At 37.9% G+C, this 27,427-nt stretch overlaps 1 protein-coding gene and 2 non-coding genes across 3 annotated transcripts; 2 read left to right on the top strand and 1 right to left on the bottom strand.

Moving 5' to 3' along the window:
• The first annotated feature begins 1,008 nt into the window (after nt 1-1,008).
• Nucleotides 1,009-1,112, top strand: LOC130977680 (small nucleolar RNA R71). Its single transcript, XR_009085363.1, has one exon. It is a non-coding gene; the product is annotated as a small nucleolar RNA R71 (small nucleolar RNA).
• An 8,863-nt stretch (nt 1,113-9,975) lies between these two features.
• LOC130975174 (uncharacterized) lies at nt 9,976-10,470 on the bottom strand. The gene has a single exon (XM_057900000.1). The coding sequence runs from the start codon at nt 10,468-10,470 to the stop codon at nt 9,976-9,978; it is 495 nt and encodes a 164-aa protein (XP_057755983.1).
• Nucleotides 10,471-11,572: 1,102 nt separating this feature from the next.
• On the top strand, nt 11,573-11,679 carry LOC130978524 (small nucleolar RNA R71). The gene has a single exon (XR_009086150.1). It is a non-coding gene; the product is annotated as a small nucleolar RNA R71 (small nucleolar RNA).
• Nucleotides 11,680-27,427: the final 15,748 nt, after the last annotated feature.

Below are 27,427 nucleotides of genomic sequence, written 5' to 3'. Positions count from 1 at the left end.
GGATAGGGTACATATGGGTTCAGGGTCTCCCTTTTCTTTAGCTCCTCCCTGTGTGTGGGATGGGGTGCATGGTTTCTTTCTTCATGATTTTCCCTTGGAATGTCTTAGAGATATTCTGGTTGTGTGTACACTTCCTCCACACTTCTCTCATCACTTATAGTGATCATCTTGCATTTTTCCCACCTTACTTTCTTTGTTTCTCCTCTTGGGTTCTTTTTTGTGTCAATTGGGAAGCTATCAGTGGGTTTGGGAAACTGTTGAGATAGATACCCCATTTGATACTCCAGCCTCTTGATGGTGTCCCCCTGGTTTTTGATGTTGGCTCGTACTTCATCCTTGAACATTCTATTGTCTTAGACTTCTTTACAGATGTCTTCAAGTAGAGTCTCAATTCTGGAAAGTCTATCCTCGATTAGTGATGGTGGGTTGAGGTTAGGTGGTTGAGAAGGGTGATTAGGTGGGTGTTGATAGGATCTCTGTGAGGTATGTTGGTGAATTACATTGTTGTTGGGATTGTGGTTGTGATGTCTCCGGTCTTGGCCTTGGTCTTGTTGATTTTTCCACCCAAAGTTAGGGTAGTTTCTCCAACCAAAATTATAAGTTTTAGAGTATGGATCATGGATCTGTCTGGGTGAGTTTCAAACATAGTTGGCTTGTTCCCAGTCACCTTCTTCTCCTGCATTTACTCCTTCTTGAGCTGGTGATGAAGTAATGATTGCTGCAACTTGGTTTTCTTCCACCTTCTTGGTAAGATCCGCTAACTTCTTGGTGATCATCTTGTTTTGAGCCAGCAGTGCATCTATGTGGTTCAGCTCCATTACTCCTAGAGTGTTGCTTCTTTCAGAAGCATATAAGTAGTCATTCTCAGCGACAGTGTCAATGACATCTATGGCTTCTTCAATGGTTTTCTTCTTGTTTAGAGAGCCCCCTGATGAATGGTCTACGGCCTTTTTTGACTCATAAGAAAGACCTTCATAGAAGATGTGTAGTTGAACCCATTCATTGAACATGTCTGGTGGGCATCTTCTTGTTAAGTCCTTAAACCTCTCCCATGCCTCAAAGAGAGTTTCACCATCTTGTTGCCTGAAAGTTTGCACCTCAGCTCTCAGCCTGTTAATTCGTTGAGGGGGTAGAATCTTGCCAAAAACTTATTTACCACCTCCTCCCAATTTGTTAAGCTCTCCTTTGAGAAGGACTCTAGCCACTTAGATGCTTTGTCCCTGAGTGAGAAAGGGAACAAAAGCAATCTATAGACATCTAGATGAATGCCATTAGACTTCACAGTGTCATATATTCTTAGAAAGGTGGTTAGATGTTGATTGGGGTCTTCTTGGGCACTTTCTCCAAATGAGCAATTGTTCTGAACAAGGGTGATGAGCTGGGATTTCAATTCAAAGTTATTGGCATGTATGGTTGGCTTTTGGATGCTACTTCCACAATTTCCTGGGTTGGGATTGATGTAAGAGCCTAATACTCTTCTTTCCTGCCCTGCATGATTCACATGGCCTTCTCTGGCATGGTTGTGAGCTTCTTCTTCATGGTTGTTTTCCATGTTCTCCTCCATGTTTGTTTCAAAGTACTCTTCCTCTTCCTCAGCACCAACAACTCTTTTCCCTCTTGCTTCCCTCCTCAATCTACGGAGGGTTCTCTCAGGTTCGGAATCAAAGGGAGTTGAAGTCCCGCTTCTTCTCCCTGTCATATGATGCCAGGGCATCTAGGCCAGTTTTACTGACCTTTTCTTTACTGTTTTAGGGTAGTTTCATGCATTTTCATAGTGAATAAGGCAAGTTTTGGGTGAAAATACACTTACACCTTCATTTAAGCAACTATTGTGAATTTTGCATGATTTCATGAGATTTTTGCCAGAATTGCATGATAACTTGATAATGCATAATCTCATGACTTTCGCTAGAGCTTTGATGCACTTTAATTGCTTGATTTCAGGACAAATAAAGCATGGAAGAACCACGTTAGCATTCACGTTAAATTAGTTAACGTGACTACTAACGTGGGATGGCAAAGAGCTTGCGATGTTAATGAGAAAAGTGATCACCAATAATGCCTGCGAAGCCATTCATAGCTTACGTTAAGAGCCACGTTAACTAAGTTAACGTGGTACTTAATGTAGAAGAAAAAGAAAACTCCACGTTAACGAGAAACATGAACTCCAGTAACGTTTCTCCTCAACGTTAGTGGTAAAAGTGAACACCATTAACGTTGGGAAATTAGGCAATGCCCCACGTTAAGAGTCACGTTAACTCAGTTAACGTGAACTCTAATGTGGAAGAGGATCAACAACGCCAACATTAGTGACACTCACTTTTGTTACTAACGTTGGATCATTAGCATTGCCTACGTTAACTCTCACGTTAAGATTGTTAACGTGAAAGTTAACGTGGAGTTGAATTCAAAGAACCAACGTTAGTGACACTCACTTTTGTCACTAACGTTGGGAGATGGCTTCATTACTACGTTAAGAGCCACGTTAACTTAGTTAACGTGGGTTCTAATGTAGGGACTTAAGGCAATTGGAGCGTTAGTGATAAAGGTGAGTGTCACTAACGCTCTCGAAGGTGATTGATACCCACGTTAAGAGCTACGTTAGCCAAGCTAACGTGACATCTAACATAGGGGCAAGAGGCAAGCAACGTTAATGGGAAAAGTGATTCCCATTAACGTTTGCGAAAAGGGGCACAAGCCAACGTTAATGGGAAAAGTGAGTCCCATTAACGTTGGCCAATGATTGAGTAGGAAACGTTAGTATTCACATTAAGATTACTAACGTTGGAATTAACGTGGGTATATAAGGGTGGAACGTTAGGGGAAAAAGTGAATGCCACTAACGTTCTCGCACCCAAAATGTTACTCAACGTTAATCTCACTAAATGCCCAAGCCTAATTCAAATTTCTCTGCAAGCTGGGCCCACTAAAGATGAGAATTGCTTCAAATCAAGGTCCAGAGCCCACATCCAAGACTTGAAAAACTTACTAGAAGATCATGAGGAGTAGTATATATAAGAGTAGTTTTGAACTAGAGAGAAGCTTAGCACTTTTGGGAACTACTCTCTGCATATTTACTTTTCTGTACTTCTAGGATGGATTCTTCTTTTCTGCCATTTTTCATTCCTAGAGCTATGAACAACAAAACCCCTTTCATTGGGTTAGGGAGCTCTGTTGTAATTTGATGGATCAATTATAGTTTTTATTCTTCTTCTTCTTTCTTTTCTCTTGATCTTACTAGAAAGCTTTCGATCTTAATTCAATTGGTTAGTTGTCTTTTAAAAGAAACTCTCCATAATGGGATCTCCTTTGAACCTTGGAAAAGGGATGAGGAAATCATGCTAGAAATGCTTTCTCATGTTGGACCAAATTGGGGTTTGGATGGATATTGTGACATTTAATCCTCCCAATACTTTAATTTGGAAATACATGTGGTATAATCAGTGACCACACTTTCATCTCTTCCCATGAGCAATTAAATCGAGGAATTGGGCAATTGTTCAAGCTTAGAGAGATTGGATTGCCAAGGAATTAGGATCCAATCACTTAAGATTGCCAAGGAGATTAATGAATGCATTGATTGAGGAAGAGATGAGAATGAACTTGATCCAGAGAATGCAACATCTCCTAAACCCAATGATCTCCCCATTTCTGATCTCACCCATTCTATTTACTTTCTGCCATTTAATTTCTTGCTCATTACCCCAACTCCCCATTTAAGATTCTGCGATTAAAATTTTTGTTATTTACTTTCTAGTCATTTAAATTTCTGCATCTCAATCTCAATTCTGTTTAGCTCAACTAGCATATTCTTCTAACTAAAGTTGCTTGACCAATCAATCCATGTGGGATTCGACCTCACTCTATTGTGAGTTTTACTTGACGACAATTCGGTATACTTGCCGAAGGGAAATTTCTTGAGAGACAAGTTTTCATGCATCATCATACAACTAACAGAGCAAATAGCAGAAAATAGAATGGAGTGATTATTTTTGTTAGAGTGATTGTTAGTGTGAGTGGTGCAAATTATCAAACAGTTAGTGGGTTAGTGAGCAGAATTGTAAGTAAATTCAAAGAGAAAGAAAACAACGAGGGGATAGGGGATGAGGAAGAAAATTAACTGAAACTAATAGTAATTGACTAGGCAAATTAAACAATTAAAAGAAAATGCTCAATTTAGTGAACTTCCAACTTAATCATTGTCGATACAAAATCAATCCCTGGCAACGGTGCCATAAACTTGATGCACGAAAACTTGTCTCTCAACAAATTTCCCTTCGGCAAGTATACCGAATTGTCATCAAGTAAAAACTCACAATAGAGTGAGGTCGAATCCCACAGGGATTGATTGGTCAAGCAACTTTAGTTGGAAGAATGTGCTAGTTGAGCTAGACAGAATGTAGTTGAGATTTGCATGAAATTAAATGGCAGAAAAGTAATTCCAGAAAATAAAGTACAGAATCTTAAATGGGGATTTGGGAAGATGAACATGGAAATAAATGGCAGAAAGTAAAGAGAATGCGTAAGATCAGAGATGGAGATTCATTAGGCTTAGGAGATGTTGCATTCTCTGGATCAAGTTCATTCTCATCTCTTCCTCAATCAATGCATCCATTGATCTCTTTGGCAATCATAAGTGATTGGATCCCAATTCCTTGGCGATCCAATCTCTCTTAGCTTGAACAATTTCCCAATTCCTTTATTTAGTTGCTCAAGGGAAGAGATGAAGTATGGTCATTGATTATACCATATGTATTTCCAAATCAAAGTGTTGGGAGGATTACATGTCAGTATATCCGCCCAAACACCAATTTGGTCCAACATGAGATAGCATTTCTAGCATGATCTCCTCATCCCTTTTCCAAGGCTCAAAGGAGATCCAATTATGGAGAGTTTCTATTCCAAGGCAACTAATCAATTAGATTAAGATCGAAAGCTTTCTAGTAAATCAAGAGAAAAGAAGAGGAAAAAGAATGAAAACTATAATTGATCCATCAAATTACAACAAAGCTCCCTAACCCAATGAAAGGGGTTTAGTTATTCATAGCTCTGGAAATGGAAATGGAAATGAAAAAGGGTAGAACAGAATACATGCAGAAAGTAAATATACAGAGTGTAGTTCTCCAAAAGTGCCAAGCTCCCTTACAGTTCAAAACTACCCCTATATATACTACTCTTCTTGATCTTCTAGCGAGTTCTTCAAGTCTTGGATATGGGCCTTAGATCTAGTGTTGAAGCAGTTACAATCTTCAGTGGGCTCAGCTTTGTTTGCAGAAGAGTGTGAGTTGGGCATGGGCGTTAGTTACGACGTTAGTGGCGTTAAGGTTAAGTGAGGATGTGGGTTCGAGAACATTAGTGACAATCACCTTTTTCACTAACGTTCCAACCCAAAATGATCAACGTTAACTTCAATGTTAGTGGTACTAACGTGACCACTAACGTTGCCCCTTGGTCCTTCGCAAACGTTATTGGGAATCACCTTTTCCAAGAACGTTGCCTTGTGCCCCCTTTCCCCCACGTTAGAGTCCACGTTAGTGTAACTAACATGGTTTTTAACGTGGGCATGCCTAAGCTTCGAGAGCGTTAGTGACACTTACCTTTGTCACTAACGCTTTAAACTCCCTTTCTTCCCACGTTAGAGTTCACGTTAATTGGAGTAACGTGACTACTAACGTGGTGGTGATAGCCATCTCCAATGTTAGTGACAAAAGTGAGTGTCACTAACGTTGGCCTATCATGCTTGGCTCCACGTTATTCTTCACGTTAGTGGTCTTAACATGACCACTAACGTGGGCAATGTTGGCTTAATCCAACGTTAGTGACAAAGGTGAGTGTCACTAACGTTGGAACTTTCTTCTTCCTCCACGTTAGAGTTCACGTTAACTAAGTTAACGTGACTCTTAACGTGGCCAATTGTGCCCATTTGGAGCGTTAGTGGCATTCACCTTTACCACTAACGCTGGAGCTCCCTTTTCCTCCACGTTAACTACCACGTTAATGTAGTTAACGTGGCAATTAACGTGGGTTATGATGGCTTTGAAGGCCTTATTGGCGATCACTTTTCTCATTAATACTACAAGCTTCTTCCCATTCCACATTAGTGGTCACATCAACTAGATTAACGTGGCTCTTCCTTGCTTCCTTTGTCCTGAATTCAAGCAAATAAAGTGCATCAAAGCTCTATTCCAAGTTATGAGATCATGCATTATCCAATTTGCCATTTAATTCTTGCATAATCCTTATGAAATCATGTAAAATTCACAATAATTACTTGAATCAAGGTGTGAGTGTATTTTCATCCAAAACTTGCCTATTTACTAAGAAAATGCATGAAACTACCCTAAAACAGTAAAGAAAAGGTCAGTGAAACTAGCCCAGATGCCCTGGCATCAGTGGATGACGTGGACGCGTGCTTAAGTGCAAAGAGCATCGACGCGAGTGCATAGATGACGTGAACACGTCACTCGCGAAACACAACTGACGCGGACGCGTGACTGACACGACCGCATGGAAGAGCAACATTCCAGATGACGCGACCACGTGACGTGCGCGCTCTGCAGAAGTTGCAGATGTCGGCCCCATCGACTTTTGGACCCTTTTTGGTCCAGATCCAAGCCTAGAGAACATAGATTAAAGGCTATAAATTGGGAGAATCTATTCATTCATCGTGATGAGATAATAATACATAGTTTTAGAATTAGATGTAGTTTTTAGAGAGAGAGGTTCTCTCTTCTCTCTTAGGATTAGGATTTAATCTTAGGATTTCTTTTAGTCATTAGGATTGTTTCTTCATATCAAGTTCAATAATCTATGTTCTCTTCTACTTTTATTTACTCTGATACTTTTATGTGTATTTGATTTATGTTGCCCAATTGGCTTTTGAACCATTCATGTTATGATTTTCTTAGTTAATATAATTTGAGGTATTTCAGACTCATGATTGTTTTGCTCTATTTATGATTTCTTCTCCCTTTTGGCTTTGGTTAATTAATTGGTGATACTTGAGTTATCAAACTCAACAGTGGTTGAAATTGGCAATTGCTAATTAATTTGGATCGCTCTAAAAGTTGACTGAAACTCGAGGATCAATTTAATTAGTCTACTTGACTTTCCTTTATTTAACAAGGGATAATTAAGTGGGATTAAAACCCAATTCTCAGCACACCTGATAAGGATAACTAGGATAAAAATTCCAATTTTCATACCATGCCAAGAGATTTATAGTAATTGATTTATTAACTCTTGCAATCTATTTTTTTCTCTTGTTCAAACCCTTTTCAAAACCCAAAATTACTGTTTTCTATAACCAATAAAAATACACCTCCCTGCAATTCCTTGAGAAGACGACCTGAGGTTTGAATACTTCGGTTTATAAAGTTTATTGGGTTTGTTACTTGTGACAACTAAACATTTGTAAGAAAGGAATTTTTGTCGGTCTAGAAGCTATACTTACAACGGGAATTTATTTATGAAAATTCTAGACCGCGCGAGAGTTTCGTTCTTCAGTTTACAAACTGCAATCCTGAGTAGTTTTGGCATCTCACTCTCCTTTGAATCAGAAGGATGTCATTGTCATTCGGAATTAGAATTTGGATAATATTATGAATTCTCTAGTCTTTTATACTTCGGTTTAATCCTTGAACACAGCAAATTCCCTTTTATTCTCTTTTCTTTGGTGCATTGCACCTTGAACCTAGCCATGACTTTAAATATTTTCTGTCAAGTTTCACTTGACATAAAAACACCACAAGCACTTCACTGGAGAACCCTCTTTAAGTTCTGATTTTGCTTTCAGTTACTCCCAGACAGTGGTACTCAAAGCCTTTGGCATACTCTGTTAAATGCATTTGATTTCGACTCTTAGTGCTTTGTCTCAAGGATTACTTGACACATTCATACCACAAGCATATGACTAGGGAAACAACTCTTTAAGCTTTTAATCATGTCTGACATCCCTAGTCATTGATGCTCAGAGCCTTGGACCTTGCTTTTATTTTTTTTCTTTTGCCATTTCTTTTGCTTCAAGGATTAAGTTTTCACTAACTTCAGAGAATTCATAATAAGTCTCTAAATTACTATTCCTCATACATCAACATCCTTTAATTCAAATTCAGATATGCACTGTTCATATCATTCATTCAGAATAACAATTAATACCAGCACAATTAAATAAATAAGACTATTCTTTGTTATAAACTCTATTTCTCATGCAATACATCTTTTTCTTTTTTTTCTTTTGGATTCAAGCTCAGTGAGCAATACATGAGACACTTCTCAGAATTAAAACTAAATAACAGAGTAAGAATAACAAATTTAAATAGAACCTAGGAATTGAAATAACAAAGGATCATGCAATAACTAAAACAAAACAGCAGAAAACAGAAACATATCAAAGTAAGAACGGGAGGGAATAAAGAATGAAAGGACCTCAACCACCTTAGTTATCCTAGTGGCTGTCTCATTCTTCAAGTTGTGCTCCTCCGTAAAGATGATTCACCTCCTTTTGGTGCCATTAAAATAAACAGAAAAACCAAAAGCGAAGCAACAACACCAAATTTAAAAGTTTGCTTGTCTTCAAGCAAAGAAAAACTGAAAACAAAGAGAAACATAAAAAGACGCATAGAAGAATAAAAACAAATATTATTGCAAAAGAAGAATAAAATGATAAAAGGACAAGAGAGGGTAAAATAATTAAAATATATATTTTTTGTTGTTGTTTTGTAATATATATATATATATATGTATATATAAGGATGTTATGGACGGAATATATAGAAAGGGAAAAAAGGAACGTGGGATCCCGAAGGGGAATATATAGTGAATAAAATAAAGGGAAGTGGATCTATTCAGGGGTGGGGACCAATGCTATTGATTTGGTTCAAAAATCATTGATTTGGTGAGGAATTAGAACCAAATAAGAAGCTGGCACCTAATTTTAAGATTTCTGGCTCCTAACTTCATTTATACGGTGCGCCCAACTTGATGCGTGGAAGTAAGGCCTACGCCTAACTTGAGTGCACTTGCGCTTATCTTGAAGCCTCCCGAGTGTATCAACGACCCTGGCGCCTTACTTGATCCTTTGTGGTGCCCAACTTACCTTGAGTTCTCACACCTTGCACCTAACTTGAGAGGGCTCAAGTTAGGCGTGGACTAGGCAGAGAAGAATCCTCCTTGCACGCGTCTTGTGGTGCCTAACTTAAGAAACTTCAAGTTAGGCGCCAACCCCCCCCCCCCCCCCCGAGAGTGATACCTCCTTGCACCCAGCATGTGGTGTCTGACTTGAGATTTTCAAGTTAGGCATCACCAAAATCTGAATCAATATCCTCCTGGGTGTTTGAAACTCTGAATTTAGGAACCTGTTTCTGTTTTAGTGATTCTGCATGATCCAAACACACATAAAACAAAGGAAAAAATAGTAAAAACTAAAATAAAACTAAATAAATAACAAAATCAAACCAACAGAAATCAAACTAAAGGATACGAAAATATCGGGTTGCCTCCCGACAAGCGCTTCTTTACCGTCACTAGCTTGACGGTCAGCTCCTCTAAGGAGGAGGATCATAGGGGCTTAGCTCTTCACCCCTCACTGTGAATCTTCTCCCTGTGTCCCCATAACGTAGCTCAATATGCTCTAGAGAGAGGATTCTGTTCACGGCATAAGTCCACACGGGATTGCTAGTCAACACCACCTTCATTCTTGGGGAGAAACCTTCAGTAGGGATCTTTTTGATTTTCCATCCTTTAGGTACTTTCTTTTTAGGACCCTCTCTCTTGGTGGATGATGGATTTCCAGCACCAAACCTAGGTTCGATGTCAGGGAGAAGTTTGTTGATTGTCACCAAGGGAGGTTTGAGCTACAGATTCTGTGGTGCATCATCAGGGGGGTTTTTGAAGGTTTAGATCAATAAGCTCAGTCTGCATGCACTTCTCTCCTTCACCTGGTAAATGTACATCTTCGAATATATGAAAGACTAGTTACTCATCATACACTCTAAGCACTAATTCACCCACTTCTACATCAATTAGAGCTCTCCCAGTGGCTAGGAAAGGTCTTTCTAGAATTATAGATGCATTCTCATCCTCCCCCGTGTCAAGAGTCACAAAATCTATTGGGAGGAAGAACTTACCTACTTTAACCAAGATATTCTCCAATAATCCGTATGTAGGCTTTATAGATTTGTCTGCCATCTGTAATGTTATCCTTGTGGGTTGTACCTCTTGGATTTGCAATTTCTTCATCACAGACAAGGGTATTAAATTGATGCTTGCTCCCAAATCACCTAACGCTTTCTCAATGGTGTTGCTCCCAATGGTACATGGAATTTGAAAGCTCCTTAGATCTGGCATCTTCCTTGGTAAGCTATTCTGAATTATGGCACTACATTCCTTAGTCAAGACCACTGTCTCATCTCCCTTTAAAGGCTTCTTCTTTGACAAAAAATCCTTAATGAATTTAACATAGAGAGGCATTTGCTCCAAAACCTCAGCAAAAGAAATATTAATTTGTAACTTTCTGAAAACTTCCAAAAAATTTGAAAACTACTTGTCCTTGGTCTCCTTTTGAAGTTTCTTAGGATATGGCATTTTAGGCTTGTAGTCAGGTGCCTTAGGCAATGTAGGATGAGTGTCAAGAGAGTCTGGGAATGGATTAACTGCACGCCAAGGAGGGGCGTGTTCCACCTTCTGTTTCTTCTCCTCTGGAGCTTCTTTTTCAACTAGCTCCTTATTAACTTGTGCCTCTGTACTTGCCACTTGTTCACTAATCAATGTGATAGCCTTTCAGTACTCTCTTAGATTTGGAATTGTGTTACCAGGAAGGCTATTAGTGGTCCTCTGATCAATTTCATTAACTTTTGTGGCTAATTGACCCATCTGAATCTCTAAGTTCTTGATTGATACTCTGGTTTACTGTATAAAACTTGCCATTAATGCTTCCAGATAAGTGTTCTTCGGTGGTTGAGGAGTTGCTTGTTGAGATAACTGAAACTCATGGTTATTAAAATTATTCTGTTAAAAACCACCCTGAAAATTATTATTAAAATTTTGTGGCCTCTGAGATTGCTCTCTCCACCCAAAATTTGGGTGATTTCTCCATCCCTGATTGTAGGTCTTAGAGTATGGATCATTATTGGGATTTCTAGGAGCACTCCCCATGTAATTGACATGTTCAGAGGAGGATTGAACATAATCATAATTCTCATTTTGCATAAAATTACCTGTCATGTCTTAAGAGACCTCTTGAGGTGCATTCTGAGTATTGACAGCTGAAATTTACATTCCACTCAACTGTTGAGTATTTAGATTTATTTGTTGAGACATAAGCTTGTTTTGAGCAAGAAGAGCATTAACAGCTTCCACTTCCAAAACGCCTCTTTTCTGAAGGGTCTCAAAGTTCACAGGATTCCTGTTGGAGGAATATAAGTATTGGTTATTAGCAACCAACTCAATAAGCTTAGAAGTTTCCTCTGGTGTCTTCTTCATATGCAAAGAACCACATGTAGAATTATCTAGACGCATCTTGGACATTTCACATAAGCCTTCAAAAAAGATATCCAACTGAGTCCATCTAGAGAATATGTCCGGAGGGCATTGCCTAGTCAGTAGCTTGAATCTCTCCCAAGCTTCACAAAGGGTTTTACTATCTTTCTGTTTGAAATTCTGAACCTCCACCCTTAGCTTAGTCAGCTTTTGCGGTGGGAAAAATTTAGTCAGAAATACCGCGACAACCTTATCCCAAGTATCCAGACTCTCCTTGGGTTGAGAATCTAACCACAACTTTGCTCTATCCTTCACAGCAAATGGGAAGAGCATGAGTTTGTACACCTCAGGGTTCACTCTATTAGTTTTCACAGTATCACAAATCTACAGAAATTCAGAAATAAATTATTCGGGTCTTCCTGAGGAAGTCCATGATACTAGCAATTTTGTTGCACAAGAGTAACTGGCTGAGACTTCAGTTCAAAATTGTTTGCAGCTATAGGAGGCACCACAATACTTTTTTCATAAAAGTCTGCATTAGGAGCAGTGTAAGAGCCAAGCACTCTTCTAGGTTGCTCATTCCCATTCGGATTTGCCACATTGGTATTAGCAGCATTATTATGATCCATATTGGACTCTGCAGCCTTGTAAAGTCTTGCTTGTTGCAAATACCGCCTAAAAGTTCTTTCAGGTTCAGGATCAAAGTCTAACAGAGGTTTTTTGTCCCTGTTCCTGCTCATAAACAGACAGAAGACAAGGAAAGATGGGATTCTCTAGAGTGTAGAGAATTCCCAGTGAGGTAACCTGTGTAAACGAAATAAAATAAAAATACTAAATAGCTAAGCAGTAAAATTCAAAAATTATAAGTAGAAATAAGACAGAAAAATTCGAGATTATTAAGAAAAATAAACAGAAAAAATTAAAATAAAAATAACTAGAGGACACCAAACTTAATTTCAGAAATTAAGAGAATAAAATAAAATAAAATAAAATAATTTATACGAAAATAAAAATTTCAAACCAAAAAGCAGATAAAACAAATAACAAGAACAATGAAATGTATGTAACAAACAGAACGAAACAATATGAAATAAAATAAAAAAGCAACGAAATCAAAGGAAAATAAAATGAATAAGACAAAATAAAGGCTTTTAAAAATTAATAAAAAATGAAAATTAAACTAAAAGGAAGTAAAAACAAAACGAACGCAAGGGGAGTAGGTGTTGTGAATGAAAGGAAACAAATAAAAAAAAGAAAAATTAAAAAAATGAAAATGAATAATACTAAATAAAATTTAGTATAGTAAAATTATCTAATCTAAGCAATCAAGCAACGAGTAATTGTAAATCACAGTCAATCCCCGGCAACGGCGCCAAAAACTTTGTGCGAATTTTATAACCACAGACTAACCAGCAAGTGCACCGGGTCGTACCAAATAGTACTTCAGGTGAATGAAGGTCGATCCCACGAGGATTGATGGATCAAGCAAAAATGGTCAAGTGATTTGCTTAGTTAGACAAACAGAAAGTAGTGTTTAAGTCTCAATTGCATTAACAGTAAATCAGAGAATCAGAAAAGCAAGCAGTAAACAAGTAGTGAATAATATATGGAGAAACAGTTAAGGCTTCAGAGTTATCTATTTTTCGGATTGACATTTCTTACTAACTATTTTAATCATGCAAGATTTAATTCATGGCAAACTATATGTGACTAAACCCTAATTTCTTAGACCTTTTTAGTCTCCTTTAAAATTCATCAACTGCCACTTGGTCACTTAATTCCAATTAGAAGGTGAAATTCAATTCTAGTTTATATGCCACAAAAGCCCTAATTACCCAAATATAAGAGGATTATATGTGACGTATCCCGTTAAGTCCAGATAATTAGAAGTTTAGGAGAAATTGTTTTCAAGCTGTTGTCCAAGTAGAGAGCTTTTTCAAGTTATACGAGAACTCAATTAGAACAAAGGTCATACTTCCGTTCCACCCAAATTCATAAAATAAAGAACGAAAACAATTCTTGAATTATAAATCAGTACATGAATTAAAATAGAAAAATAATAGTATCAATTCATACAATAGAGAGCTCCTAACCTTAGCAGTAGAGGTTTAGTTGCTCATGATTCAGAGAGAAAAACTAGGATTCGTAAAAACTGTAAATTGCGGAATGAGGTAGAAGAGAAGAGATTAAAAGAGCCCGAAGGGCTGATTTTTTTTCCCTTTTATATCTAATCCTAATTAATATAAAATATAATTTCTAAAACTAAATAATATCTTTTTCTATTTTAAAATAAAAATTAAATTTTAATCAGAACAAATAACAGATCTCGCGTAGCTTATTGGAGAGGCGTAAGGACCACTTGATTGGACGAGGGCTTGCGTCCAACTTGGCATAGGTTGCGCCTTACTTGAGTGGTGTAGTGAGGAAAGGCACTTGATGCTCATATGTTGTGCCTTACTTGAGTGGTAGGTGCGCCTAATTTGGAATGCCTCCTCCAATATTGCGTGTTGTGTTGATGTCTTATGCCTTACTTGAGATTTCTCAAGTTAGGCGCAGCCTTGGCAGAACTGGTGGAAAAGAAGTATAGACTATTACACATCGTTGGAAAGCTCTGAAAGTTATCTTTCCAAAACCACTAAAATCACGTCCATTAGACCTTTGTAGCTCGAGTTATTCAGGTTTGAGTGCACAGAGTTTAGGGTTGACAGCATCATTCGCCTTCTTGTCTTCTTCTGTGGAAACTCCATCAAATCCAGCTAAATGCTACCTAAAATAAGCAAAATTTCACATAACTCAAAGTAGCATCCATAGTGGCTAAAAGATAATTAATTCTTGATTAAACTCAACAAATTGAATGCAAATTCACTAGGAAAAGATAGAAAAAATACTCACGCATCAGTTAATTAACAAATGATGCATGAAGTAGAATAGTTTTATGATATTGCAAAGAGTGGATGACTGAAATAAACAATTTTATACATCCTCATAGTCATAGTAACATGAGAACATGATTTGCTAACCATTAACATGAACATGAAGGAAAAATCTACAACATACCCATGTACTAAAAGTTCCTGGAGACTTTTCTGGAATGTTGGGTTAAGTTTGTAAGTCTTGTCATTCTTCCTGACAATAGGGAAAACAATTACGAAATATCAGAAATTGCTAGGCTTCAAACTGATAATAGCAATGTCGAGAGGAGGAAAATATGTTTATGTTGATATCATATTTTTTTCTACCATATATAAAATATGCATCCAACTTGGAATAATGGGATTATATGCATTCTCATTGTGTCTATATTTGTCTATACTACATAGCAATTATAACTTCATAGCAAATTGAATGACTTGATCCATTGCAAGGAAAATCAAAATACCATCAACCAGGACAAAATCAATTGAAAAGTCCAATAAATAAATACATAATGATATGAACTATGTACCTTCCCATTGTGATGATCCACTAGAAATCCATCTAGATGATCTCCAACAACGATCATTAGCTTACGATCTAGATAGTTAGGAATCAAGTTCAAAACTAACTCAAATAGTTGAAGTTCATGGTGAAGCAAGAAAACTCATATAAGATAAGCTGATGAACATCGATGGAAGTATAACTAGAGAATAAGCTGAGAAGTAATTAAAAAGAAGAGATGACACGAAAAAAAAATAAGTTGCAACAGTTAGAATACTCGAAGAGTGCTCACATTAACTGCCCAAGGGAACTGAGTGTGATTCAAAAGCTGGAAGCTTTCTACGTCATACTCTCTCATGCAACAACCATTATTGGAAGCTACAAAGTGAGTTGCACCGCTACAAAAGTTTTCATGTCAAACAATGCTCCAGGGTGAATGGATAGTTCAGTATGATACTCAAAATATGGCATATAATACCTCAAGCTGTCATATATGTCAATCGCATTTGTAATAGCATTATCATCGTGAGTGACTCTTGTACAAAAGCTTACTCCCTTCTTGTCCAAAAACTGCATTCAATATAAGCATTATAAACTCTGATCAGTAAATTCCTAAGAGAAAAACTAGAAAAACAATATGTACAACCAATACAATTGGCAGCCATGAACAAGATGCAGTGTATAGTCTATTGGATCTAATGAGATTGTACTTTCTGCCTTGCAAATTATAATTTGAGGTTTAAAAAAATATTTGAACACAACCAGATATTAGTTCTATTATTAGATCATTATTTTTTTAGTTAAAACTTAATTCATCCATCCTAAATTCCTAGTTATACTTTCTTCATAAGAGTGATTTTGTTTTTTGTTTAGACTTGATAAGAAAGAAAGCAAGTATTAAGTATACTATGCACATTCTCTTCATGTCTCAGCTTTCTCTTCAACTTATCAACCTGTCAAGTTTGAAAACATTAATTTACTCTATGTATTGAAAATTTATTTCACTAATAAATTATCACATACATCTTGTATCAATGCCATTTTCCTTTCTCGATTCGATTGACGCCCATTTTTCTGTGCAGGCATTGCTTTGCTCCCTCTACTTTCCATTTTGTCCTCCTTTGCACATTTAGAGATAGACTCTTTGAAAAGCAGCAAAAAGAAAGAACTAGCTAGAGTCTTTGATATGTTTCTTATGACAAGTAAAAGAACCAAGCTTCCACTTTCCAGATTTAGATAATATTCAAAAGAGGAAGAGAAATTCTATCTGCCTAATACAGTTAAAGTAGTTTAAGCATTAAAATCAAAACTCTTTTAGTGTATAGTGTATAACTAATTCTATCTTGCAAATTGCCTAAACAATAGAATAATTAACACCTTACGACATAAAAAACAACCAAGGTAAAAAGCAAAAATGAAAAATGATCAAAGCTTATTCAAAATGAAAATACCTTATCAAGGTAAGGCTATTCAAGAAACTTGTTCAGCCAATCAATCTTCAGCAAAAACATGAAAACAAGAAACATTGCCTCAACAAAAACCTAAATCCCAAAAAATTCAACCAAAATGAAACAAGTCAATGCATTCAGGAACCTTGATTTCACAAACAAGTTTATAAGAACACAAAATAAAGAACTGTACCTGTTACAAATTCTTATCATAGAATAGGAAATAGAATTAGAGTTAGCGATGGAACATAGGATAATATAATTAGAGTTAGCGATGCAATTGAATGAAAGAAAACAGTGATGAAAGATTGAAGAGAGAAACGCAGCAACACACAAAGAAGAGCAAGCACTAGTGGCGAGATCAAAGAGAGAAACACACATTACGATTCGAAAGGGAGCAACGAGAACAAGGTCAACGGAAGGGGTGTGACGGAGAAGAACCAGGAAGGGGTACGACAGAGCCTCGGTGCGATGGAATTTCAGTGCAATGGAGGTTCGGTGCAATGGCGGTGCAAGGCTGATAGCGCCACCGATGGAGCATTTAGAGGGATGAGCGTAGAGGCACGGAAGTGGGAACTGAAACGGAGAGAAGAACGTGATTCCCAAAACTTTATTTTAATATTTTCGACGGAAAATTTTAAATTACAGATAGATTTTCATCTTTAATAATTTAATAAAATTGCAGCATTTTGTCCATTTAATTACAGACGGATTTTCCGTCTGTAACCATTTCCAACGAAAAAAATTAATTTTTCTAACAGAATTATCGACGGATTCTCTTTTCCATCTATAATTTATGCTAATTCATTTTTTTGTTTTCCGACAAAAAATCCCTCTCAATTCTGTTTGTATTTCTGTGGGATAAAATTTGTCGGAAATATCCATCTGTAATAACTAGTTTTCTAGTAGTGAGTAGGGAAACTCCTTATCTATCCTTTTATGTTTCCGCTGTCTTTTTTGTTGCGTTTTTTCTCCATTTTTTTCCTATCCTTTTATCCTTTATTCTAATAATTTGTTATCATCTGGTACCAGTTATAGGTCGTTGTTAAATTCTTATTTATCTACGTGTTCCATGGGTCTTGTTTAGTCTCTTTGGTTTTTTCTCTTTCATTTTTGTAAATTCACCTTAGAGTGCACAAAAAAACTCTTATTTAATTTTGTTTATGCAATTATTCTATCTTAAAGTCAGTGTTTGCAAAAAAAGAGTAAAAAATGATTGAGTATTATGATAGTGATTATAAAAAAGAGCTTTTCATTCCAGATTCGAGGACGAATCTTTTTGAAGAGGGAGACGATGATACGTGCTCAGGAAGGCATTTTCGTCATGTTAGAGACAAGGGGGCAGAATGGTAATCCTGTGATATTCAAGGATTTGAATACTAGAAGAATTATACCATGCCGACCTTGGACATCAAAGAGAACAAAAGTTCATCTCAAAAACAGTGGTGCTGAAATGGCGGTAGCTCATAAGGCTCTTTGGGCTAACTCAGGAAAGCATGAAGCCCAATAATACTTTCCAAATTCAAGTTGGAGGCATAATTAATCATTAATTTTCAAATTTTAGGCCTTTTTCTTGGTTTGTTTTGCCGTTAGAGTTAGTTAGAAGATTTTTTTAGTTCTGATTTGCTTAGTAGTATTTTTAGAAATTTTAAATTTAAATTAAATCTGATCTAATCTATTAAGATCAAATCTAATTTAAATTTGGTGAGACCATTAACATAACTTTTGATGAAAATTTTTTTTTAGTGCTTTATGCATTTTTTTTAGTGTGATTAAGTGAGGTGAGTGATTTGTTTCGTGATAAACCACTATTTTATGATATTTCTTATGCTCAATTAAGTGGTTTCTATCAAGTCTTTGCTCACTTATTCATCTAAACTGTATGGTTTTACAATTCCTTCCATATTCCTTAATATATGTGAAAATATGTTTCCATGACCATAAAATTACTAATTTTAATTATCCTTTATTACCATTCGATTCTGTGATCCGTGTGTTGAGTACTTTCAGGCTTTATAAGGCAGGAATGGCTTAGCGAACAGAAAGGAAACATACAAAAGTGGAAGGAACGCGCGAAAATGAAGTTTTGAAGGAAATGGCAGCGACGCGCACGCATGGACGACGCGGACGCGTGACTCGCGCAGAGCCCAAGCGACGCGCACGCGCGGATGACGGGGACGCATGCCTAGCGCAAAGCACGAGCGACGCGACAGTGCACGAAATTGTGATCATCAATGGCGCCATCAACATGGTACGCTCAATTGCAATCGACTCTTTATCACAACTTTGCACAACTAACCAGCAAGTGCACTAGGTCGTCCAAGTAATAAACCTTACGCGAGTAAGGGTCGATCCCACGGAGATTGTTGGTATGAAGCAAGCTATGGTCATCTTGTAAATCTCAGTCAGGAAGATTCAAATGGTTATGGATGATTTATGAATAAAACATAAAATGAGGATAGAGATACTTATGTAATTCATTGGTGAGAATTTCAGATAAGCGTATGGAGATGCTTTGTCCCTTCCGTCTCTCTGCTTTCCTACTGTCTTCATCCAATCCTTCTTACTCCTTTCCATGGCAAGCTGTATGTTGGGCATCACCGTTGTCAGTGGCTACAGTCCCGTCCTCTCAGTGAAAATGTTCAACGCGCTCTATCACAGCACGGCTAATCATCTGTCGGTTCTCAATCAGGTTGGAGTAGAATTCATTGATTCTTTTGCGTCTGTCACTAACGCCTAGCCTTCAGGAGTTTGAAGCTCGTCACAATCATTCAATCATTGAATCCTACTCAGAATACCATAGACAAGGTTTAGACCTTCCGGATTCTCTTGAATACCGCCATCAATTCTAGCTTATACCACGAAGATTCTGATTAAGGAATCCAAGAGATAAACATTTAAGCCTTGTTTGCTTGTAGAACGGGAGTGGTTGTCAGGCACGCGTTCATAAGTGAGAATGATGATGAGCGTCACATAATCATCACATTCATCATGTTCTTGGGTGCGAATGAGTATCTTAGAACAAGAATAAGCTGAATTGAATAGAAGAACAATTGTAATTGCATTAATACTCGAGGTACAGCAGAGCTCCACACCTTAATCTATGGTGTGTAGAAACTCCACCGTTGAAAATACATAAGAACAAGGTCTAGGCATGGCCGAATGGCCAGCCTCCTAAAGAGGGTTCAATCATAAAAACATGATCAAAAGATTTCTAAGATTGAAAGATGAAAATACAATAGCAAAAGGTCCTATTTGTAGAGAACTAGTAGCCTAGGGTTTACAAAAATGAGTAAATGACATAAAAATCCACTTCCGGGCCCACTTGGTGTGTGCTTGGACTGAGCATTTAAGCTTTCATGTGTAGAGACTTTTCTTGGAGTTAAACGCCAGCTTTTGTGCCAGTTTGGGCGTTTAACTCCCATTCTTGTGCCAGTTCCAGCGTTTAACGCCGGGCAGTTTTGAGCTGATTTGAAACGCCGGTTTGGACCATCAAATCTTGGACAAAGTATGGACTATTATACATCGCTGGAAAGCCCAGGATGACTACTTTTTAACGCAGTTGAGAGCGCGCCAATTAGATTTCTGTAGCTCCAGAAAATCCACTTCGAGTGCAGGGAGGTCAGAATCCAACAGCATCTGCAGTCCTTTTCAGCCTCTAAATCAGATTTTTGCTCATGTCCCTCAATTTCAGCCAGAAAATACCTGAAATCACAGAAAAACACACAAACTCATAGTAAAGTCCAGAAAAGTAAATTTTAACTAAAAACTAATAAAAATATAATAAAAACTAACTAAAACATACTAAAAACACACTAAAAACAATGCCAAAAAGCGTATAAATTATCCGCTCATCACAACACCAAACATAAATTGTTGCTTGTCCCCAAGCAACTGAAAATCAAATAAGATAAAAAGAAGAGAATATGCAATGAATTCCAAAAACATCTATGATGATCTATTAATTAGATGAGCGGGGCTTTTAGCTTTTTGCCTCTGAACAGTTTTGGCATCTCACTCTATCCTTTGAAATTCAGAATGATTGGCTTCTATAGGAACTCAGAATCCATATAGTGTTATTGATTCTCCTAGTTAAGTATGATGAATCTTGAACACAAATACTTTATGAGTCTTGGCCGTGGCCCAAAGCACTCTGTCTTCCAGTATTACCACCGGATACATACATGCCACAGACACATAATTGGGTGAACCTTTTTAGATTGTGACTCAGCTTTGCTAGAGTCCCCAATTAGAGGTGTCCAGGGTTCTTAAGCACACTTTTTTTGCCTTGGATCACAACTTTATTTTTTTCTTTTTCTTTCTCTTTTTCTCTATTTTTTTCGTTTTTTTCTCTTTTTTTTTTTGCATTCACTACTTTTTCTTGCTCCAATAATCATTTTTATGATTTTTCAGATCCTCAGTAACATGTCTCCTTTTTCATCATTCTTTCAAGAGCCAACATTCATGAACAACAAATTCAAAAGACTTATGCACTGTTCAAGCATACATTCAGAAACCAAAAGTATTGCCACCACATCAAAATAATTAATCTGTTATAAAATTCAAAATTCATGCAATTCTTCTCTTTTTCATTTAAGAACATTTTTCATTTAAGAAAGGTGATGGATTCATAGGACATTCATAACTTTAAGGCATAAACACTAAGACACTAATGATCATAAGACACAAACATAGATAAACATAAGCATGATTTTTCGAAAAAACAGAAAAATAAAGAACAAGGAGATTAAAGAACGGGTCCACCTTAATGATGGCGGCTTGTTCTTCCTCTTGAAGATCTTGTGGAGTGCTTGAGCTCCTCTATGTCTCTTCCTTGCCTTTGTTGCTCCTCTCTCATGATTCTTTGATCTTCTCTAATTTCATGGAGGAGGACGGAATGTTCTTGGTTCTCCACCCTTAGTTGTCCCATGTTGGAACTCAATTCTCCTAGGGAGGTGTTGATTTGATCCCAATAGTTTTGTGGAGGAAAGTGCATCCCTTGAGGTATCTCAGGGATTTCATGATGAGTGGGATCTCTTGTTTGCTCCATCCTTTTCTTAGTGATGGGCTTGTCCTCATCAATGTAGACGTCTCCCTCTATGTCAATTCCAACTGAATAACAGAGGTGACAAATGAGATGAGGAAAGGCTAACCTTGCCAAGGTAGAGGACTTGTCCGCCACCTTATAAAGTTCTTGGGCTATAACCTCATGACTTCTACTTTCTCTCCAATCATGATGCTATGAATCATGATGGCCCGGTCTATAGTAACTTCGGACCGGTTGCTAGTGAGAATGATTGAGCGTTGGATAAACTCCAACCATCCCCTAGCCACGGGCTTGAGGTCATGCCTTCTCAGTTGAACCGGCTTCCCTCTTGAATCTCTCTTCCATTGAGCGCCCTCTTCACAAATGTCTATGAGGACTTGGTCCAACCTTTGATCAAAGTTGACTTTTCTAGTGTAAGGGTGTTCATCTCCTTGCATCATGGGCAAGTTGAATGCCAACCTTACATTTTCCGGACTAAAATCTAAGCATTTCCCCCGGACCATTGTAAGCCAATTCTTTGGGTCCGGGTTCACACTTTGATCATGGTTCTTGGTAATCCATGCATTGGCATAGAACTCTTGAACCATTAAGATTCTGACTTGTTGAATGGGATTGGTAAGAACTTCCCAACCTCTTCTTCGGATCTCATGTCGGATCTCCGGATATTCACTCTTTTTGAGTTTGAAAGGGACCTCGGGGATCACCTTCTTCATGGCCACAACTTCATAGAAGTGGTCTTGATGCACCCTTGAGATGAATCTCTCCATCTCCCATGACTCGGAGGTGGAAGCTTTTGCCTTCCCTTTCCTCTTTCTAGAGGTTTCTCTGGCCTTAGTTGCCATAAATGGTTATGGAAAAACAAAAAGCAATGCTTTTACCACACCAAACTTAGAAGGTTTGCTCGTCCTCAAGCAAAAGAAGGAAGAAGAGAGTAGAAGAAGAAGAAATAGAGGAGATGGAGGTGGCTTTATGGTTCGGCCAAGGGGGAAAAGTAGTGTTTAGGTTGTGTGAAAATGAAGGAGTGAAGATGGGTTTATATAGGAATGGAGAGGGGGTGTATGGTTCGGCCATTATAGGTGGGTTTGGGAGGAAAAGTGGTTTGAATTTGAATGGTGAGGTAGGTGGGGTTTTATGAAGGATGGATGTGAGTGGTGAAGAGAATAGTGGGATTTGATAGGTGAGGGGTTTTTGTGATTGGTGAATGGGTGAAGAAGAGAGGGAGTGGTGGGGTAGGTGGGGATCCTGTGGGGTCCACAGATCCTGAGGTGTCAAGAAAAATTCATCCCTGCACCAAGTGGCGAGCAAAAATGCTCTCTATGCCAATTCTGGCGTTAAACGCCGGGCTGGTGCCCATTTCTGGCGTTTAACGCCAGCTTCTTGCCCTTTCCTGGCGTTTAACGCCAGTCTGGTGCCCCTTTCTGGCGTTAAACGCCCAGAATGATGCCAGACTGGGCGTTAAACGCCCATTTGCTGCCCTTACTGGCGTTTAAACGCCAACAAGGTTTTCCTCCAGGGTGTGCCATTTTTCTTTCTATTTTTCATTCTATTTTTGCTTTTTCAATTGATTTTGTGACTTTCCATGATCATCAACCTACAGAAAACATAAAATAACAAAGGAAAATAGATAAATATAACATTGGGTTGCCTCCCAACAAGCGCTTCTTTAATGTCAGTAGCTTGACAGTGGGCTCTCATGGAGCCTTACAGATACTCAAAGCAATGTTGGAACCTCCCAACACCAAACTTAGAGTTTGAATGTGGGGGTTCAACACCAAACGTAGAAGTTGGTTGTGGCCTCCCAACACCAAACTTAGAGTTTGACTGTGGGGGCTTTGTTTGACTCTGTTTTGAGAGAAGCTCTTTATGCTTCCTCTCCATGGTAACAGAGGGATATCCTTGAGCCTTAAACACAAAGGATTCTTCATTCACTTGAATGATCAATTCTCCTCTGTCAACATCAATCACAGCCTTTGCTGTGGCTAGGAAGGGTCTACCAAGGATGATAGATTCATCCATGCACTTCTCAGTCTCTAGGACTATGAAATCAGCAGGGATGTAATGGTCTTCAACCTTCACCAAAACATCATCTACAAGTCCATAAGCTTGTTTTCTTGAATTGTCTGCCATCTCTAGTGAGATTCTTGCAGCTTGCACCTCAAAGATCCCTAGCTTCTCCATTACAGAGAGAGGCATAAGGTTTATGCTTGACCCTAAGTCACACAGAGCCTTCTTAAAGGTTATAGTGCCTATGGTACAAGGTATTGAGAACTTCCCAGGGTCCTGCCTCTTTTGAGGTAATCTCTGCCTAGTCAAGTCATCCAGTTCTTTGGTGAGCAAAGGGGGTTCATCCTCCCAAGTCTCATTACCAAATAACTTGTCATTTAGCTTCATGATTACTCCAAGGTATGTAGCAACTTGCTCTTCAATGACATATTCATCCTCTTCAGAGGAAGAACACTCATCCGAGCTCATGAATGGCAAAAGTATATCCAATGGAATCTCTATGGTCTCATTATGAGCCTCATATTCCCATGGTTCCTCATTAGGGAACTCATTGGAGGCCAGTGGACGTCCATTGAGGTCTTCCTCAGTGGCGCTCACTGCCTCTTCCTCCTCTCCAAATTTGGCCATGTGGGTCATGTTAATGACCTTGCATTCTCTTTTTGGATTCTCTTCTGTATTGCTTGGAAGAGTGCTAGGAGGGAGTTCAGTAACTTTCTTACTCAGCTGACCCACTTGAGCCTCCAAATTCCTAATGGAGGACCTTGTTTCAGTCATGAAACTTTGAGTGATTTTGATTAGATCAGAGACTATGGTTGCTAAGTCAGAGTGGTTCTGCTTAGAATTCTCTGTCTGTTACAGAAAGATGATGGAAAAGGCTTGCCATTGCTAAACCTGTTTCTTCCACCATTATTGTTGTTGAAACCTTGTTGAGGTCTCTGTTGATCCTTCCATGAGAGATTTGGATGATTTCTCCATGAAGGATTATAGGTGTTTCCATAGGGTTCTCCCATGTAATTCACCTCTTCCATTGAAGGGTTCTCAGGATCATAAGCTTCTTCTTCAGATGAAGCGTCCTTAGTACTGCCTGGTGCAGCTTGCATTCCAGACAGACTTTGAGAAATCATATTGACTTGCTGAGTTAATATTTTGTTCTGAGCCAGTATGGCATTCAGAGTATCAATCTCAAGAACTCCTTTCTTCTGATTCGTCCCATTGTTCACAGGATTCCTTTCAGAAGTGTACATGAATTGGTTATTTGCAACCATTTCAATCAGTTCTTGAGCTTCTGCAGGCGTCTTCTTCAGATGAAGAGATCCTCCAGCAGAGCTGTCCAATGACATCTTGTACAGTTCAGACAGACCATCATAGAAGATACCTATGATGCTCCATTCAGAAAGCATGTCAGAAGGACACTTTCTGATTAATTGTTTGTATCTTTCCCAAGCTTCATAGAGGGATTCACCTTCCTTCTATCTGAAGGTTTGGACTTCCACTCTAAGCTTACTCAATTTTTGAGGTGGAAAGAACTTTGCCAAGAAGGCATTGACTAGCTTTTCCCAAGAGTTCAGGCTTTCTTTAGGTTGTGAGTCCAACCATATCCTAGCTCTGTCTCTTACAGCAAAAGGGAATAGCATAAGTCTGTAGACCTCAGGGTTAATCCCATTAGTCTTGACAGTGTCACAGATTTTCAAGAATTCAGCTAAAAACTGATGAGGATCTTCCAATCAAAGTCCATGGAACTTGCAATTCTGTTGCATTAGAGAAACTAATTGAGGCTTAAGCTCAAAGTTGTTTGCTCCAATGGCAGGGATAGAGATGCTTCTCCCATAGAAGTTGGGAGTAGGTGCAGTAAAGTCACCCAGCACCTTCCTTGCATTGTTGGCATTGTTGTTGTTTTCGGATGCCATGTCTTCTTCTTTGAATATTTCTGTTAGGTCCTCTACAGAGAGTTGTGCTTTAGCTTCTCTTAGCTTTCGCTTCAAGGTTCTTTCAGGTTCAGGGTCAGCCTCAACAATAATGCTTTTGTCTTTGCTCCTGCTCATATGAAAGAGAAGAAAACAAGAAAATATGGAATCCTCTATGTCATAGTATAGAGATTCCTTGAGGTGTCAGAGGAGTAGAAAGAAGAGGTAGAAGAATTCAAACTTATCAAGAAAGATGGAGTTCGAATTGTGCATTGAGGAGGAGTGTTAGTCCATAAATAGAAGGATGTGAGAAGAGGGGAAGAAATTTTCGAAAATAAATTAAAAATATTTTAAAAACATTTTGAAAAATACTAATTGATTTTCGAAAACAAAGATTGGAAAAGAAATCAAGTGATTTTTGAAAAAGATTTTGAAATTAGAAATCAAAAAGATATGATTCAAAACTATTTTGAAAAAGATGTGATTAAAAGATATGATTGAGAATATATGATTTGAAAAACAATTTAAAAAGATTTGATTTTAAAAATTAATGACTTGCCTAACAAGAAAGATATGATTCAGACATTAAACCTTTCTCAACAGAAAAGGCAACATACTTGAAATGTTGAATCAAATCATTAATTGTTTGCAAGTATTTTTGAAAATGGAAAGAAATTGATTTTGAAAATATCTGATTGAAAAGATATGATTTGAAAAAGATTTGGTTTTGAAAAAATTTTGAAAACTTAAAAAAAATTTGCATTAAAAACAAAATCTTCCCTCTTGTGCCATCCTGGCGTTAAACACCCAGAATGGTATCCATTCTGGCGTTTAACGCCCAAAACACTACCCTTTTGGGCGTTAAACACCCAGCCAGGCACCCTGGCTGGCGTTTAAACGCCAGTTTTCCTTCTTCACTGGGCGTTTTGAACGCCCAGCTTTTTCTGTGTAATTCCTCTGCTGAATGTTCTGAATCTTCAATTTTCTGTATTATTGACTTGAAAAGACACAAATTACAAAAGTTTTTGGATTTTTTTTAATAATGAGGAATAATCAAAATGCAACTAAGACCAAATAAACAATGCATGCAAGACACCAAACTTAGAAGTTTGTATACTACTGACACTAACAAAATGAGAATGCATATGAGAAACAACAAAACACTCAAGTCAAGAGAATTTAAAGATCAGAGCAAGGAAATCATCAAGAACAACTTGAAGATCAATGAAGACACATGAATGAATTCGAAAAATGCAAGAAGAAAAGAAACATGCAACTGACACCAAACTTAAAATGAGACACTAGACTCAACAAGAAACAAAAATATTTTTGGTTTTTATGATTTTATAATTTTTTGGATTTTTTGAAAATTAAGTGGAAAAGAAAATAAAGATATCAAAATTCTTAATGAGAATTCCAGGAATCATGCAATGTTAGTCTAAAGCTTTAGTCTAAAGGAATTAGACATGGCTAGCCAAGCTTCAGCAGGACATTACATTTAAGAGCTAAATTGATGAGAATCAATCAGCTTTGGTGATGATAAGAACATCACCTTGAAACACTAGAATTCATTCTTAAGAACTCTGAAGAAAAATACCTAATCTAAGCAACAAGATGAACCGTCAGTTGTCCAAACTCAAGACAATCCCCGGCAACGGCGCCAAAAACTTGGTGCACGAAATTGTGATCATCAATGGCGCCATCAACATGGTACGCTCAATTGCAATCTCAACTCTTTATCACAACTTTGCACAACTAACCAGCAAGTGCACTGGGTCGTCCAAGTAATAAACCTTATGCGAGTAAGGGTCAATCCCACGGAGATTGTTGCTATGAAGCAAGCTATGGTCATCTTGTAAATCTCAGTCAGGCAGATTCAAATGGTTATGGATGATTTATGAATAAAACATAAAATGAGGATAGAGATACTTATGTAATTCATTGGTGAGAATTTCAGATAAGCGTATGGAGATGCTTTGTCCCTTCCGTCTCTCTGCTTTCCTACTGTCTTCATCCAATCCTTCTTACTCCTTTCCATGGCAAGCTGTATGTTGGGCATCACTGTTGTCAGTGGCTACAGTCCCGTCCTCTCAGTGAAAATGTTCAACGCGCTCTGTCACAGCACGGCT

This window comes from Arachis stenosperma, chromosome 4 (assembly GCF_014773155.1).
Source record: "Arachis stenosperma cultivar V10309 chromosome 4, arast.V10309.gnm1.PFL2, whole genome shotgun sequence".
Classification (NCBI taxonomy): domain Eukaryota; kingdom Viridiplantae; phylum Streptophyta; class Magnoliopsida; order Fabales; family Fabaceae; genus Arachis; species Arachis stenosperma.
The sequence above is the reverse complement of the archived record's forward strand: the minus strand, read 5'-3'. Positions and strand labels throughout refer to the sequence as shown.